The 15,813-nt window shown below is 39.3% G+C and overlaps 1 protein-coding gene across 3 annotated transcripts in view; it reads right to left on the reverse strand.

Annotated features, from left to right (window-relative positions):
- lrp6 (low density lipoprotein receptor-related protein 6) overlaps positions 1-15,813 on the reverse strand; it is a 207,266-nt gene that overhangs the window by 42,552 nt on the left and 148,901 nt on the right. For all 3 annotated transcript variants that reach the window (XM_068050639.1, XM_068050638.1, XM_068050637.1), the window contains 3 exons: positions 15,160-15,291; positions 11,768-12,164; positions 11,086-11,257 (listed from right to left, as the gene is read on the reverse strand). In XM_068050639.1, the coding sequence (XP_067906740.1) occupies positions 11,086-11,257; positions 11,768-12,164; positions 15,160-15,291 (701 nt within the window). The remainder of the gene's footprint in view (positions 1-11,085; positions 11,258-11,767; positions 12,165-15,159; positions 15,292-15,813) is intronic.

The raw sequence follows: 15,813 nt of genomic DNA on the forward strand, positions 1-15,813 counted from the left end.
ATGGCCAGGCCGGGACAACCCCTCCCCCCCAATGAGAAGGTGGGGGCGGGCGGTCCGTCCCCAGCAATAGCATCCGGCACCATTGCGCAGTCGCTGACACCATTTTTAAAGGGCTTTCAGCCCTTACATCTTGTTTAAATATTTAAAGGAATAGGCATTTTAGATTATCCCCTCTCCCACCCCCCAATATCCAATTAATTCATTGCCTTCTCACCCCCAAAATACTTACCTTGTTTACCTGACCTTCCCCTCACAAAGTTCGTAAACTTTTAACTTCAACCCCTTCCTACCATCCCCTCCAATCAGAATAGTTTGAACCCACTCCCCGCAACTGGCGCTGAAATATTTACCTGCTCTCCCCACCCCCCCCCCCACCCCCACCCAGTGTCCTGCATCGGATCTCAGAATGGAGATCCAAAGGCGCGGGAGTGGGTAAGCATTTAATTCATTCGTTTGCATTTTTTTGACTACGTTGCTGCTGCTCCCGTCGCCGAGCGGTAGGGGGGCTGCCACAAGGTCCAGTCACCGCCGGCAATATCAAGCTGGGCCTTTCTGGCATCGAGGCCATGACGGGCCACTCCCGGAGGCATTTTCTGCACCTCCCCCACCCTGACGTTGAGGAGGTTTGGGGTGGGGGGGGTGGGGCGGTCTATAAAATCTAGCCCAGGAGTGTGGCACTGAGACAAGAGCTAGGGAACAGAAAAGGCAGCCAGTGTTTTCATTCTGTTTCTATCCAGCGACACCTGCTGAAAATGAGGGCAAGACCTGGCTCAACTGTGCTGCTACCCGGGTTAAACAGCTTGTCTCACACTCATTATTTATGGTGGAATATGAAACATGGCCACTTTGGAGTAGAAGCTATTAAACATAGATATCGATCTGAACCCAATTCAAATCAGTGTCTCCAGACTAAAGCGGAGAGGAAGAGGAGAAATTAACTGATTTAAAAAGGATTTCAAAAACAAGAGTGCATTCTAATATAAAAATAAATGAACTAAAAATGTAGATTTATATATTTCCCAAAATCTTCATATGTATAGAGTTTTAATAAATTTAATATGCAGAGTTTTTGGGCACACTTGTCAATTAAGAGATAACCACTGCTTAGGTTTTGCCTTTTAATTTACAGGGTTCACTGTAAGTCAAAAACAATTGCTGAAGAAATCTCTCTTGCTCCACCTCCATCTCCGCCCCATAACCCCTCTGGGAATTTGACCATCTTAAAATGTCAAATCCAGTTACACACTGCTTACAAACAGTATCGAACAGCCCTTCAACTGCTTGAGCTGTAAACCTCCTCCCCAAATCAATTTGTATTCAACTCAGTATTCACTAAAGTCAAGGTTACAACCTTTGAATCTTCTCTGCTTGACTAAATGGAGGCCTTATGTTTCATTATTCCCCACAGTAGGCAGTGCAAGCTGCCACTCACCGATAGAACTTTACGCAGTCTAGACAGCTAAAAACAACCTTCATTTTAGCTGGACTTTGTAGTCTGTCATCAGAGGAAAAGGCAGCCTCAATTTCAGGATTAGGATGTAAAACGAAGCATTCTCCGGATACCGGTTCTGTTCCCATCTAATACAAATGATTTGCCAACACACAAGGAAAAAAACCCCCTCTGTTTCTCTGACTTTGTGCACAGCTCTTTATCAGGCAAATTACTGTGTGAACCAATGCAGTATCTTGCTGAATACAAAAAGACTGCAACCTCAGACAACACAAATGGCTTTGTTTTACTGAAAGAAATCCAACTACACCACACAGGCAAATGTCTACAACAGTTCTTAGCAAGCTGATGATTCAAGATGGATGACAGTGTAAAACCACCAGCTGAAAACAAAAAGAGGTGCTTTTAATCCTTTCCCTTCATACTCTCCCTCCCCACTTCTTCCCAAAAACAGCCTAAAATCCAAAATAATGCTGGTGATCCTGCTCCACACATAGGACACAAGAAGAAACTACAAAACAGCAGCAAAGAACTAACACAAAGAGGATTAAGGCTATACAGTCACAATTTCATCCTGGGTTACCAAAACTTAATTATTTTCCTATGTGTCACTGAAATCACTTCCTGAATACACAAGGAGCCATTTTCGCCTAAACTTGGACAGCAACACTGCCAAACAGGGGATTATCTATCCAAAGGTTCAACTCCTCGGAGAAAATAAATGTTCTCTGTCATTTCCCCACCGCGCACCCCCCCCACTAAAACTCCTCCAAAATCAGCTCACTACACTGACCCCATTCTCCTATCAAAGCCATATCTTCCAAGACTCCAGGAAACCATATTCGAGCACTGTAAATAAAAAAAAAAAATTCGCATCTCAACTGATTTTTCCTGTCTTTCCTCAGGCAACTTGGCCTCCCATAACCACTACTAATAGAATTAAAATGTCTCAGTGTAAAAGTAAAATCAAGACAAGTATTTTAATCCAAGTTTCCTGGTCAGGAGTTCAAGCAATTCTTGGACAATCTATGCAAGATGTAGTTGTGGAATGCGTTGATCAAATCCAACATTGCTTTTCATAATACTGAGATGTGCACCACTGGGAGCATGTAAATTAATCTTTATAAATATTTAATTTCCACTTTTCAATGCAGAAGTAAAAATGTGCTTAAACAGCTCCCTAAAATAATTCATAGAATCATAGAATGGTTACAGCACAGAAGGCAGCCAGCCATTTGGCCCATTGTATTCATGCCAGCTCTCTGCAACAACAACTCAGCTACTCCCACTCAGAGTTATTTACAGTGCAGGAGACCATTTGGCCCATTGAGTCCACGCTGGCTCTCTGTGCAGCAATCCAGCCAGTTCCGCTTCCCTGCTCAATCCCCAAGTGGCTATCCAATTTCCTTTTGAAATCGACAGTCTCCGCTTCCACCACACTTGTGGGCAGCAAGTTCCAGGTCATTACCACCCACTGCGTAAAAAAGTTCTTCCTCACATTCCCCCTGCATCTCTTGCTCAAAACCTTCAATCTGTGTCCGCTAGTCCTTGTACCATTAGTTAATGGGAACAGTTTTTCTTTGTCTAACTTATCTAAACCTGTCACAATCTTGTACACTGCTATTGAATCTCCCCTCAATCTCCTTTGTTCTAAGGAGAACAATTCCAGCTTTTCAACTGAACCTAGTAACTAAAATCCTCCATCCCTGGAACCATCCTCTGAACCCTCTCAAGGACCCTCACAGTCTTCCTTAAGTGTGACAACCAGAGCTTTATAAATGTTCAGCATAATTTCCCTGCTTTTGCACTCTGTGCCTCTATTTATGAAGACCAAGATCCCATATGCTTTGCTAACCACTCTCTCAATATATCCTGCCACCTTCAAAGATCAATGCATACACACCCCCAGGTCCCTCTGTTCCTGCACACTCTTTAGAACTGTTCCATTAAGTACATATTGCCTCACCCTATTCCTGCTGCCAAAATGCATCACCTCACATTTGTCTGTATTAAATTTCATCTGCTACCTGTCTGCCCACTCTGCTAGTCTATCTATATCTTGTTGCAGGTGGCTCACATCATCCTCACTGTTTGCCACACCTCCAAGTTTGGTGTCATCGGCAAATTTTCAAATTCTACTCTGTATTCCAAAATCCAAGTCATTTGTACAGAGCAAAAAAAAAGCAGTGGTCCCAGTATTGAACATTGGGGAACAACACTAACATCCTCCAGTCTGAAAAACAACCATTTACTATGACTTGCTGTTTTCTCTGCTTAAGCCAATTTTTTTATCCAAGCTGACAGTTACCCTCTTATTCCACGAGCCTCAATTTTGTTAACCAGCCTTTTATGTGGTACCTTATCAAAAGCTCTCTTAAAATCCATACAGACAACATCCACCACATTCCCTTCATCAACCTGCTCTGTTACTTCATCAAAAAATTCAATTAGTCAAGTATGATCTCTCTTTCACAAATCCATGCTAGCTATCCTTAATTAACTCAAACCTCTCCAAGCATCTGTTGATTTTTTCCCTGATTATTGTTAAACTAACTTGCTTGTAGTTGCTAAGACTGTCCTTATACTCTTTCTTGAGTAAGGGTATTTGCCACTCTCCAATCCCCTGGCACCTCCCTGGTATCCAGGGAAGATTATGGCTATCTCCACCCCAACTTCGTTCAGCAACCTGGGATGCAAGCCATCCAGAACAGGTGACCACCCAAAGCAAAGCCAGCCTTTCCAGTACTTCCTCACTCTCAACTTTTACCCTATCCATTGCCTCTACTCTCTCTGCTTCTATTGATATTTTGTCAGATTCCTCTTCCTTAGTGAACATTGATACAAAGTACTCAAGCCTTACCCTGCACCTCTAAGCATATATTACCCTCTTTGTCCCCAATAGGTCCCATTCCACCTCTTACTACCCACTTACTGTTTACACGCCAGTACAAGATTTTTGGGTTCCCTTTTATGTTGACTGCCATTCTATTCTCATTCTCTCTTTGCCAGTCCTATTTTCCTCTTCACCTCCCCTCTCAACTTATTGTATCTGACCTGGTTTTCACTTGAAGAATTCATCTGACATGCATCATACACCCTATTTTTTGTTTCATCATAATTTCTATCTCCTTCGTCATCCAAGGTGTCTTGTTTTTGGTTCCCTTACATTTCGCCCTTGTTGGAATGTTCCTAGCCTGTACCTGAAGCATCTCTTCCTTAAAAATAACCCATTGTTCAGATACAGCCTTTCCTGTCAGTCTTTGGTTCCATTTTACCCACTGCTCAATGCTTTTCTGCATTACATGTCTAAACCTTATAATACGAAGATCACTCTTACCCAGGTGCTCCCCAACAGACATGTGGTCCACTTGGCCCACCTCATTTCCCAGCACCAGATCCAGCAATGCTTGCTTCCTTTCTAGTTGAATACAATCCAGAAATTCCTCCCCTCTTTTCCCTTTACTCCAACATTATCCTAATCGATATTAAAGTCCCCCAATATCACTACTCCACAGTTCCTGTACATCTCTGTGATTTCCCTGCAGATTTGCTCCTCTATCTTTCTCACTATTTGGAGGCCTATAGAATACTGCTAGTAGTGTGATTATACCCTTTTTGCTCAATTCTAACCAAATGGTTGGTCTTTGTCCCTTCAAAGTCATCCTCTCTTTCCAACACTACAATGTCTTCCCAAATCAGTACTGCCACCCCACCTCCCTTTTTAACTTTCGCTATCTTTTTTGAACACTTTATATCCCTGTGTATTAAGCACTTTTCCTCGCCATTTTTCCATGCTTCCATTATTGCCACTCCTCCCTCTTTACCCTGTAGCCCTGCGAATCTTTTTTCTTCAGATGATTACCTAATTTGCTTTTTAAAGCCATGATTGAATTTGCCTCCTAGTCATTCACTGCATGAAAGTTTTTCCTCAGGTCACATCTGCTTCTTTTGAGAATCACATTAAATCGTGACCTCTGGTCCTGTCCTTTGGCCAATGGAAACAGTTTCTCTCTATCTACTATGTTCAGACCCCTCACGATTTTGAACACCTCTATCAAATCTCCTCCCCACCTTCCTCTTCGCAAAGCAGAACAGTCACAGCTTCACCAATCTAACCAAGCAATTAAATCTCTCAGCCCTAGAATCATTCTCTTAAATCTTTTCTGCGCCCTCTCCAATGCCTTCACATCCTTCGTAAAGTATGGTGCTCAGGATTGGGCACAATACTCCATTTGAAGCCGAACCAGTGTTTTATAAAAGGTTCATCACAACGTCCTTGCTTTTATACTCTATGCAGAGTATACTCTATTTATAAAGCCCAGGATCCTGTATGTCCCATCAACCTGCCCTGCCAGATTCAATGCTCCGTGCATATATACCCCCAGGTCTTCAGCTCCTGCACCCCTTCTAGACTTGTATCCTTTACTTTGTTGCCTTTCCTCATCCTTCCCATCAAAATTTATCACTTCACACTCCTCTGCATTAAATTTCATCTGCCCCGTGTCCGCCCATTCCACCAGCCTGTCCATGCCCTCTTGAAATCTAATCATTATCCTCCCCATAGTTTACAACAACTTCCATGTTTTGTGTCATCTGCAAACTTTCATATTTTGTCCTGTACATCCATGTCTAGGTCATTAATAAAGATCAATAAAAGCAGTGGCCCAAATACCAACCCCTGGGGAACCCCATTATATACTGCCCTCTGCTCCAAAAAACAATCGTTCACAACTACTCTGTTTCCTGTCACTCAGCCAACTTCATATCCATGCTGCCACTGTCCCTTCTATTCGATGGGCTTCTATTTTGCTGACAAGCCTGTTATATGACACTTTATCAAATGCTTTTTGGAAATCCACATACAACACATGAACCGCAATACCATCATCAACATTGTTACCTCATCGGTAAACGCAAACAAATTAGTTAAACATGATTCGCCCTTAAAAAAATCTGTGCTGGCTTTCCTTAATTAACCCACATTTGTCCAAGTGAATGTTAATTTTGCCCTGGATTATCCTTTCTGAAAGCTTTCCCACCACCAAGGTTAAACTGACTGGCCTGTATTTGCTGGACCTATCCTTACACCCTTTTTTGAACAAGGGTATATCAGCAATTCTTCAGTCCTGTGGCACCACTCTTGTATGTAAGGAGGATTGGAAGAATACAGCCTGTACCTCTGCAACTTCTACTCTTACTTCCCTCGATACCATTGGATGCATCTGATCTGGTCCTTGTGACACATCATCTTTAAGCACAACCAGCCTATTACCTCCTCTTTATCAATTTTTAGTCCATCCAGTGTATTAACCATCTCCTCTTCCACTGCGACTTTGGCAGCATCTTCTTCCTTGGTAAGGACAGATGCAAAGTACTCATTTAGTACCTCAGCCATGCCCTCTACCTCCATGCATAAATCCACTTTTTGGTCCCTAAACAGCCCTACTCCTCCTACCACCCTTTTACTATTTATATGCCTATAGTTGACTTCTGGATTTCCTTTTATGTTGGTTGTCTTCTTTGCTCTTATTTCTTTTTTCACTTCCCTTCTGAACTTTCTATATTCAGCCTGGCTCTCACTTGGATTATTACGCACCCTTTTTTTGGCTTCATCTTACCCTCTATCTATCGTCACCCAGGGAGCTCTAGCTTTGTTCTGATGTCAGTTCTGATGAAAGGTCACAGACCTGAAACGTTAACTGTTTTTCTTTCAGATTTCCAGGATCTGCAGTATTTTACTTTTATTATATGCACAGTAAACCCAATTTAGGCTTTATTACATTTCTTCTTACTCAGATCCCAACTAATACCTTACTATCACTCACTCTGGTGCAAACTGTCTCTCCCAATTCTTTGTTTTTCCTCTCTAATGTTATCTCCTGTTCCCAAGTTAGTTTGAACCTTCCCCAATAGCACTGGCAAACCACCATACTAGGACATTGGTCCCAGTTTTGTTCAGGTGCAACCTGTCCAGTCTGTATAGGTCCCATCTCTCCCAGAACTGGTCCTAATATCCCAGGAATCTAAAGCAACCCCTCCTGCACTGTCTCTCCAGCCACTAATTCATCTGCTCTATCCTTCTATTTCTATACTCACTAGCACATGGCACAGAGTGTAATCCATTGTTAAATTATCAGTGTTATTTCCTTCTGAATACTCCCCATGCCACCCCTATTTTAGGTCAAGTTTCACACAACATTCTTTGGGGAAGAAAGAATGGTTAAATAACCTGCCAGTGCCAGTTTGTCAGTTCAAATCAGAGGATCAATGGGGGTGGTAGACCTTCCATATCCTTTTGTGAAAGCACCAAGCCTCCAATCTGCATGAGCCAACAGTTTTTTTGTATATGAAATCATAGGTGTGAACTTGACTCACTATTCTGACAATGCATTATGTACTATACCACTGGGTTTCCTTACTTAAGGGAATTTCAAACACTTGAAAATTCTAATGGAGTTAAATGTGAAGAACCATAACATATTGGTAATTTAGTCTGTAAATTGCATAAAGCAAAATCTGTCACTTAAATAATTCGTTAGTTTGAGAAATTATCATAGCTCTCAAAAATACTTCCAAACATGTCTAACCTTGCTGGGTACAGTCCAGAAATCTATCCAGTTGTAAATTTATTTTTCCAATAATTAGATCCAACAGAAAATGTTTTCTTCTTGCATAAACCAATATAGTTTCAAAGCAGGCAAGCTATATTTTATGGAAAGCAGTTTGACACTGTTCAAGGTTTTGACTTTATGCATGTTTAAAACTGGAGATTAACAGAATTATCTAGTCCTATTTTGCAGTAAGCACCAAGTAATGTTTTTGAAAGAAAATAGGAGAAATGACACTTATGACATTTAAGTATTTAAAACATCACTAATGGCAAATGCGCCTAAATATATTTACGTGTAGAAAGCTGAAGCTTTCGTGCTAGACGAAAGATGTCAGCAGCCCCAATCATATCGTAGTTTACCAGCAGCAACCAACTGTGAATGATGACAAACCAGACTGCCAAGTTGCAGGCTGCTTTGCCTAGTGTACACTGCCAGATAAACTGGGAACAAAAGAATCCTGCTGCACCTCCTGCTGATCTCCATTAACCCCTGCTGCTGTTTATCATCTCCTTGGGGCCCCAGTACTACAGCAGCCATCTCTATTGCCATGCTTCTTAATGAATGTTTCACTGCTGATGTAAACAGACTGCATCTGCATACCATCCACAGAGTTGGTTACTAAGCAATCAAAAGGTCAAAGCTAGGGGAATCTGTGTTCACAGAAAAGTGCAGAGTTTTTTTTTAAAAAACAGTCTGAAAGTAACTGGGTTACACATAAAGACTAGCTTACAATTGCTCTACCTTCAAGTGTCCCAACTATTTTGTAAACAAAATTCTCTCCATCTGACAAAACAAAGGCTTAATCTGTACAGGGATCGACTATATATTATATAGCACAAGAAGTATATTAAAAGTTTTTTAAAAATCTAATAAAACCTGCAATTAGCAGCACAATCTTTTAGCCCTCTAACAAGCTGTCTGCAGTATGGTTAAGATGCAGCTTTGCTCCCTGCCACTTCCCATCTCAGTCATGCTGTCAGCAGAAGTAAGTGTTTTAGCACAAGAAAGAAGAAATGGAGGTGGGGGGGAACAGGACAAGAAGCCTAGGAAATTCTCGCAGATCTTGGTGGTAGTGCAGATTTGGCCACGATAAAAACCTATTAGTTGTCCTTGGATATGATATGAAGTTTTGTCAAATGGGGAGAGCATTTCGTTTTGAAAAAAAAAGACGACATTTTTTGGGGGGAAAATAATTTCACATCAGCTGCTGCTGCCAGCATCAATGGAGGGTAATATCAGAACAATGTAGTGACTAAATCAGTAATATATTAGGGCACAAGGCAATTGAATTATCTGCATGCAGTCTGTCTAAACCTTTTGGAATCAGAATATAATGGAGCTGTTTGGAGAAAAGGAAGAGCAAAAAATGAGTGAGGTTTCAAAATGTTGCATGTTTCCTTTACAGTGGTTTTAAAAAAAAGTATTAAGAGTAAAAAGATGCAAAAATATAGGCCAAGTGAGCAAGCAGGATCAAACCTAATTGGAAGTTTGTAAAATCAGCATCTTGCCAATGAATCTAACTTGAGTGAGTGAAGCTTTGTTACAGTCCTATACTAAAACCATTGCCCTCCCCTCCACACATCTCGATAAACTTCAAGTGTGGGTATAATTATTGATTTCTTAAACACAAAGTTTGATCCTCAAGCTGTTGATTCTAGGCATATTTTTTAATAAACTAAAGATATTCAGTTACAATGCTTTTAACATTGGTGCTGTTCCAGGAAGATTTTGTTTCACTAAATGTAAGAAGCCCTTCTAAACAAAATTACTTTGAACAGGAAACTCATCCATTTCTGTTGGAATTAACTAAAATAATGCTGACTTCTTTCTTTCTCCAAGTTGACAATTAGAAGTTAACTGATAGCAATCTCAATTTTAGATGCAGAAATCAGAACACATCTTCCATTAGCGAGGTAGCTAGCGCATAAAAAGCAAGATTTTAACCATTTTGAATTCCTAGTCAGACACACATTTCTTGCCAGCATTATATTCACAGTAATGTCTTTGGTTGTGCATGGGTTCCTCTGTCAAGTTAAAATGGTCACTTGAGGGCATTGACATTTTTATTGCACCAATGTGAGAAAAAACACCATATTCTCACTACAACTGACTTGTGAAATTCCCTAGAGCTGAAAGCTGTGGGCTCTAACTATTTGGGCATGTACACCATTCATATGGAACAGCTCATCTGCTGAGGATACAGAGAGAACCATCATTATTTAAATGATTGATAATATTTGAATAGAATATGAGGAGACAGGACTGAGTAGCACAAGACATGATGGGATGGATACTAAGGGTATTTTTATTGGTTTTTAAATAAACTCAGATGTGGCATCTATAAATGTCATTTTTGAAATTGGATAATGAAACTATTTGCTTTATTGCAACTTTAATGTCTCCATTGCTAAAAGAGAGACCAGGACCATAAATGCAACTTTTCTGTAGCTAGAGATGCTCAATATACTGTAGTAGAGACGGTTTAATTAAATATTATATATAGCTTTTGAATTTATTGGGAGGAGTTGATTATAGAGTAGAATGTTTCAGCTGTTTATTTAAAAAAATAAGTTTAACTTTGGACAAAAACCAGAAAGTTTTTTTCCTCATTATTATTTGGCATAATATTTGACACGGTGGATGAAGTTAAAATAAGATACAGAGAGCAAAGGGTTGGGAGGGAGGGGGCACCTGGAACAGAGCTAAAAAACAAAAAGAGATTCACCATTTCAAAACAAAAGAAGGCATTATTCTCCACATGTACTCAACCATAGGCACAATGGCTGGACTAGTTGAAAGAAAACAGAATGGAATACCTTGAAATAACTTTATCTGGCAATATAGCAGTGAAAACTGGACTGGATGATATAGATGAATAAAATGAAATAAAATATATCTTGTCTTAAATATATCCAAAACTTCTTAAACAATTTCAACTGGAATGTTCAATGAAAAATGTATAACATGAGAATCTACATACAAAAATTATGACAGTTACTATTTTAATTTGAATTATATACAAACCTCTATCTTATCGGTTTTAGCATCTCCCCAGTACATTTTTCTTTCCTCATAATCCAGGGCTAAACCATTTGGCCAACCCAATGAAGTGTTAACAAGGATAACCCTGTCTGTTCCAGCTAAAGTAGCACGTTCTATCTTTGGAATCTCGCCCCAGTCTGTCCAATACATGTACCTGGTTGGAGGAAGTAAAGGCACAAATTAAAAATGGCTGCTTAATATTTAAACAAAAATAAACAAAATATTCACTACCATGGCTGATCACCCTTGGATTTTAAAAGTGGAGAGGGAGCAAAATATTGTGACAGGATACTCTTTATAAGATATATTTTGACTTCAAACACATCTACACAGTCGTGAAAAGTATATGGGACTTATGGTTGAAAGGCCACACAGTCAAAGTATGAAATTTCTCTCTCTCCAGCGTGCGAAGGTACTACAAGAAATAAACTTTGGGAGTTCCAATGCTATTTTCCAAACCACGAGTTCACAGCGCAGAGCACCAGTACATTTTACACAGTCTCTTGCAACATAAAATATAATTGTTCCCTTAATGTTACAATTTTTTCCCCCTCTTAATCTCAAGGACACAAATAAATTTAATACAGAGAATCGACACCAATAAGTGGACTTCAGTAAAGGAATTTTCACTAAACCATGGAAGAAATTTCAAATAAATTCTTACCCAGACATTGGATCAAGCACAATTGCTCTTGGTTCATCCAGATCCTCAGAAATTAGGATCTTACGCATTGTACCATTCAGCCTAGTTACTTCAATACGGTCAGTGCCAGTATCTGTCCAGTAAAGGTTCCTGGCTACCCAATCTACAGCAATGCCATCAGGATGGTTGATTTGGGAGGTCACAACAAACTGACTTCCTGAGCCATCCAGGTAAGCACGCCTGATAGCATGCACTTCATCATCAGTCCAGTATATATATCCTTCCACTGGATCATAATCTATTGCAATTGCATGGCGGATATCATCCAGCTGCAAGACGACATCTGTAAAATCAGGAGTGTCCAAAGATATCTGCCTTAAGTCGGTTCGTCGCGCCAACAGCAATAACTCCGAGGCACCTTTAAAATAAATTAATTTTGTTTTTAAAAAGATACACAATAAACTTACAACTGGCATCATTCGGTTTGCACCCTATTGACTGTCTTGCTAAATAATTGTTCAATACAAGACCAACCTGAATAGAAATTTCATGGCATTTAGTCAAGGGAAAAATCATACTTATCAAATAGAAAGACAAGAAAGCCACAATTGGACAGAAGTAAACTTAGAAATGTGCTCTAATATAATTATCTTTTTTCAAGCAGTTGACTTCACTCGCGAAGAAAAACTTTTAGATTTAAAGAGCTAAACTACTGCTGCTATAGCAATTTGGCTTGTACAGCTGTATCTGACCAATGGGGTACCACCATTCAGCTTCAGATATTTTACTCTCAGCCTTGCAGCAGTTTTATTGCTGTGATTGATGACAAAAGCTGCTTTGTTGCTGGCAAGTGATGGGCTAAAAAGCCTGTTAAATGCATATAAGTCATGACTCTATAGACCATCAACGTGACACACAATAACTTACAGCCATCTAATTACTGTGGCCGAATGGCATTAGAAGAAGCAAGAGAAAGTATTATTTCCCTAGTTCAATGCTGAGCAGTGTTACTGTATTTCTATTTTATTGAGCATGGCTGGATATTTAGGCCATTATTAAAAAATAAATGCTCTCTTTATAAAAAAAGTGAATAGTGAGTTTAAAGTACTGAGTATGCAAAAACCTGGGAGTAAAACAAAATACATGTATGCATATGCTCATTTCATAGGTCACAGAAGAGCATTTTGTGAAGTAATTTTTACTTTATAGAAAAATATTGGAAGTTTTGCTGTTAAATAATCCTGTTGCAAAATTTCTTGGGTTTGATGAAGCGTATACTGATAATGCTATCACTGCAATTTGAGTCTTTATGCTGATTAATGGGTTATCCATTACAGACGCAATTTGGCATCATTACCACTATAATCCTTGTTCCTGGGAAAACGCCAATTGGTGGTGTCATTATTGCAAGCTGTGCAGATTGGATATGGGCTTTATTGAGGAATAATTCAGTGGCAGCATTTAGTGAAGAGTCCTACTGGCCTACAAAAGGACTGCAAGTGACAGGGTAATGTTAACAACATAAACTGCAGTGAATCAATTAAAACTGAAAACAATTAAGTACCATCTTTTTTTGTTCCTGAATTTCTATGGTTATCAAAATAAGGAATATCCGTGCTAGTCAACTGGTATACATATTCCACATTCTGTAGTCAGCGTTGAGCATTTCCAGGTCAAGACAGTTAGATGTAAACTGCCCCAACCCCAATGTCAACAATGAATGTGGATGTCCATCATTTTAGGATATACTGCTTTACAGGATAGCATATATATTCGCATATATATTTATAGGACAGTTATCTGCTACAGCTTTCCTCTTCTTACCAAAATAGCCATTTGAAAAGTCAGGGCTGCCCTCACATGCTCATGCCCTAGCAACACAGGAATCAGTCTCCCTACAAAAAAAAATTCTTTCCTCTCTCTGGCAGGGTTTTTATTATACAAATTTCAGTATGGAGGGAAAAAAACACACCATTTTTGCATATCTACAAAACTTTTTCCACCGCTGTAAGTTTCTATTTATTAGGTTTCACTCCGTATGCAGTCTTTCACAGTTGGAATGTAAATAGCATGGTCTAAGCTGTATCAATGGCTCATGTCAGTCTCTGTTAGAGACATCTCAACCAGGCAGCCAAGGATTGCACCACGCATGACCAAACATGCACTATCTCATTTAATTTAAGAACTGAGGGAAAAAGAAACAGTGAAGGTACAGATGAATGAGGAATTGTTCTTGTATAAGTCACAGGGCCACAGAACAAAAGACAGCTTCTTCTTGCACTGGTCAGAATACATGCAAGAATGGCCGAGTTGTAAATCCCGACTATTCAAAACTACAGATTTCCATAGTTGCTGCTATTTAACTAGGGTCAGCTCACCTCACCTTCTACTGCAAAGATCATCAATCAACGCCAAGAGGCATCCCAAAACAAAGGTCACCATTTGCATTTTCAAGTCAGCAAAACATACGTGGGCCGCAATTGACTCAGCGTTCAAATAACTTGACAAAGGAGATTACTACTTGGTGGGGAGTGAGGTATTTTTAATCTCATTTTTCTTGGATATACTTGTTTTAAAACTTTGTTCAGAATGTCTATCCGAGAGGAGATATTGTATAATTTCTAGCCTGTTCGAAACTCTGTATGTACACTCAGCAAGTTTCATATCAGCAGAGATTTGATGAACTTCATAGTTGGACTGAAGCTCTGACAGTGGCATCTGGAACCAGAAAGGATGCAGATCCCATATTCAGCATTACAACACACCTGACCAAATGCAGATGTACTGAACAGGTCAATGAAACCCACAAAGCATTATTTTTCTTTAAGAATGCTCTTCACATTAAGAATATTTGATAATGTAATATTGCAATTGCAAAGGTAGGAACTTGAAGTTTATTAACAGAATCTTGATCCAGTAACCACAATCACAGTCAGTTGAAACCCACTGAAATGATTTCCACATTTTCATAATTGCTATGGTGCAATGATCTAGTGATAGTGTAAAAGGTTCTATAAAATATAGCAGACATTAACATTTAGAATCCCCAAAACAGAAAGAGGTACAACATGGGATAAACGGTGCCTCTGTGAGATAAGAATCTTATTTCCAGGAGTGAGATTAATCGCAAGTCCACGTTAACAAAGCTTTCACTATAATCCATATAGACTTCATAAGAAGAACCTGGCTATCGCCTGCATAGTGATCAACTCTAAAGACAACAAGGCAAGTGACTGTAAATTGGACAACGAACTATGAGTTTGCTGTATTCATGTCCTGAAAGGGTTTTAGTTTTCAAATTTAAATATTAAATAAAGGTTTCAACGAAGTAAAAGATCAGAAAATGCTCGAGTGAGGAGTAATTTTTCAGTAGTACCGCTTTAATTTCCTGAAATTAATCTTTGATAAATTACCATCTTTGCACATTGTCCCATCTTCTAGCAGCTGGACACCAGTTGGGCAGGCACACTGAAAAAATGGTTTGATTGGAGACATCAGGCACAAGTGGGAACAACCACCATTATTGCTTCCACAGGGGTTTGTAGCTGTTTGAATAAGCAAAGTTTATAAATATTAATACAATGCACTACATTTCAACTTTTGGTCAAAACAGGTTTCAATGCCTAAATACAAAGAATTAATTGTACGCCAGAGGTATTTTTTTTTAAAGTTTTCATGTACATGATGCACTATCATACAGAAACAAAAAACCTAGGCGCATGTTGAGAAAGTTTAAAAATAAACAAATGCATTATTTTAAACCAGAAAACGTGTTTGACGTTTGTGTTGTGTGCAAAATGTTAGAGAAAGAACTAAGTGTACATTGCATACAGTGCATTTTAGATACAAAAAATTATGACAAGCAATCTTAACCCATCCACTCTAATTAATAAAATTACTTTCATCCAAATAAGAAACAGAGGTGCTTGAAATACCATGAAATCAGTCTCAGAAGAAAATAAATGGCAATGTTCAAGCATATATTGAAACTTGAGACACTAAACTAGATACCAAGTTTAAATAACCACGTTCTATCACTCTTCACAGATCCTCTTTCCTTCCCGCTC

The sequence above is a fragment of the Heterodontus francisci genome, chromosome 18 (assembly GCF_036365525.1).
Source record: "Heterodontus francisci isolate sHetFra1 chromosome 18, sHetFra1.hap1, whole genome shotgun sequence".
In the NCBI taxonomy this organism is placed as follows: Eukaryota; Metazoa; Chordata; class Chondrichthyes; order Heterodontiformes; family Heterodontidae; genus Heterodontus; species Heterodontus francisci.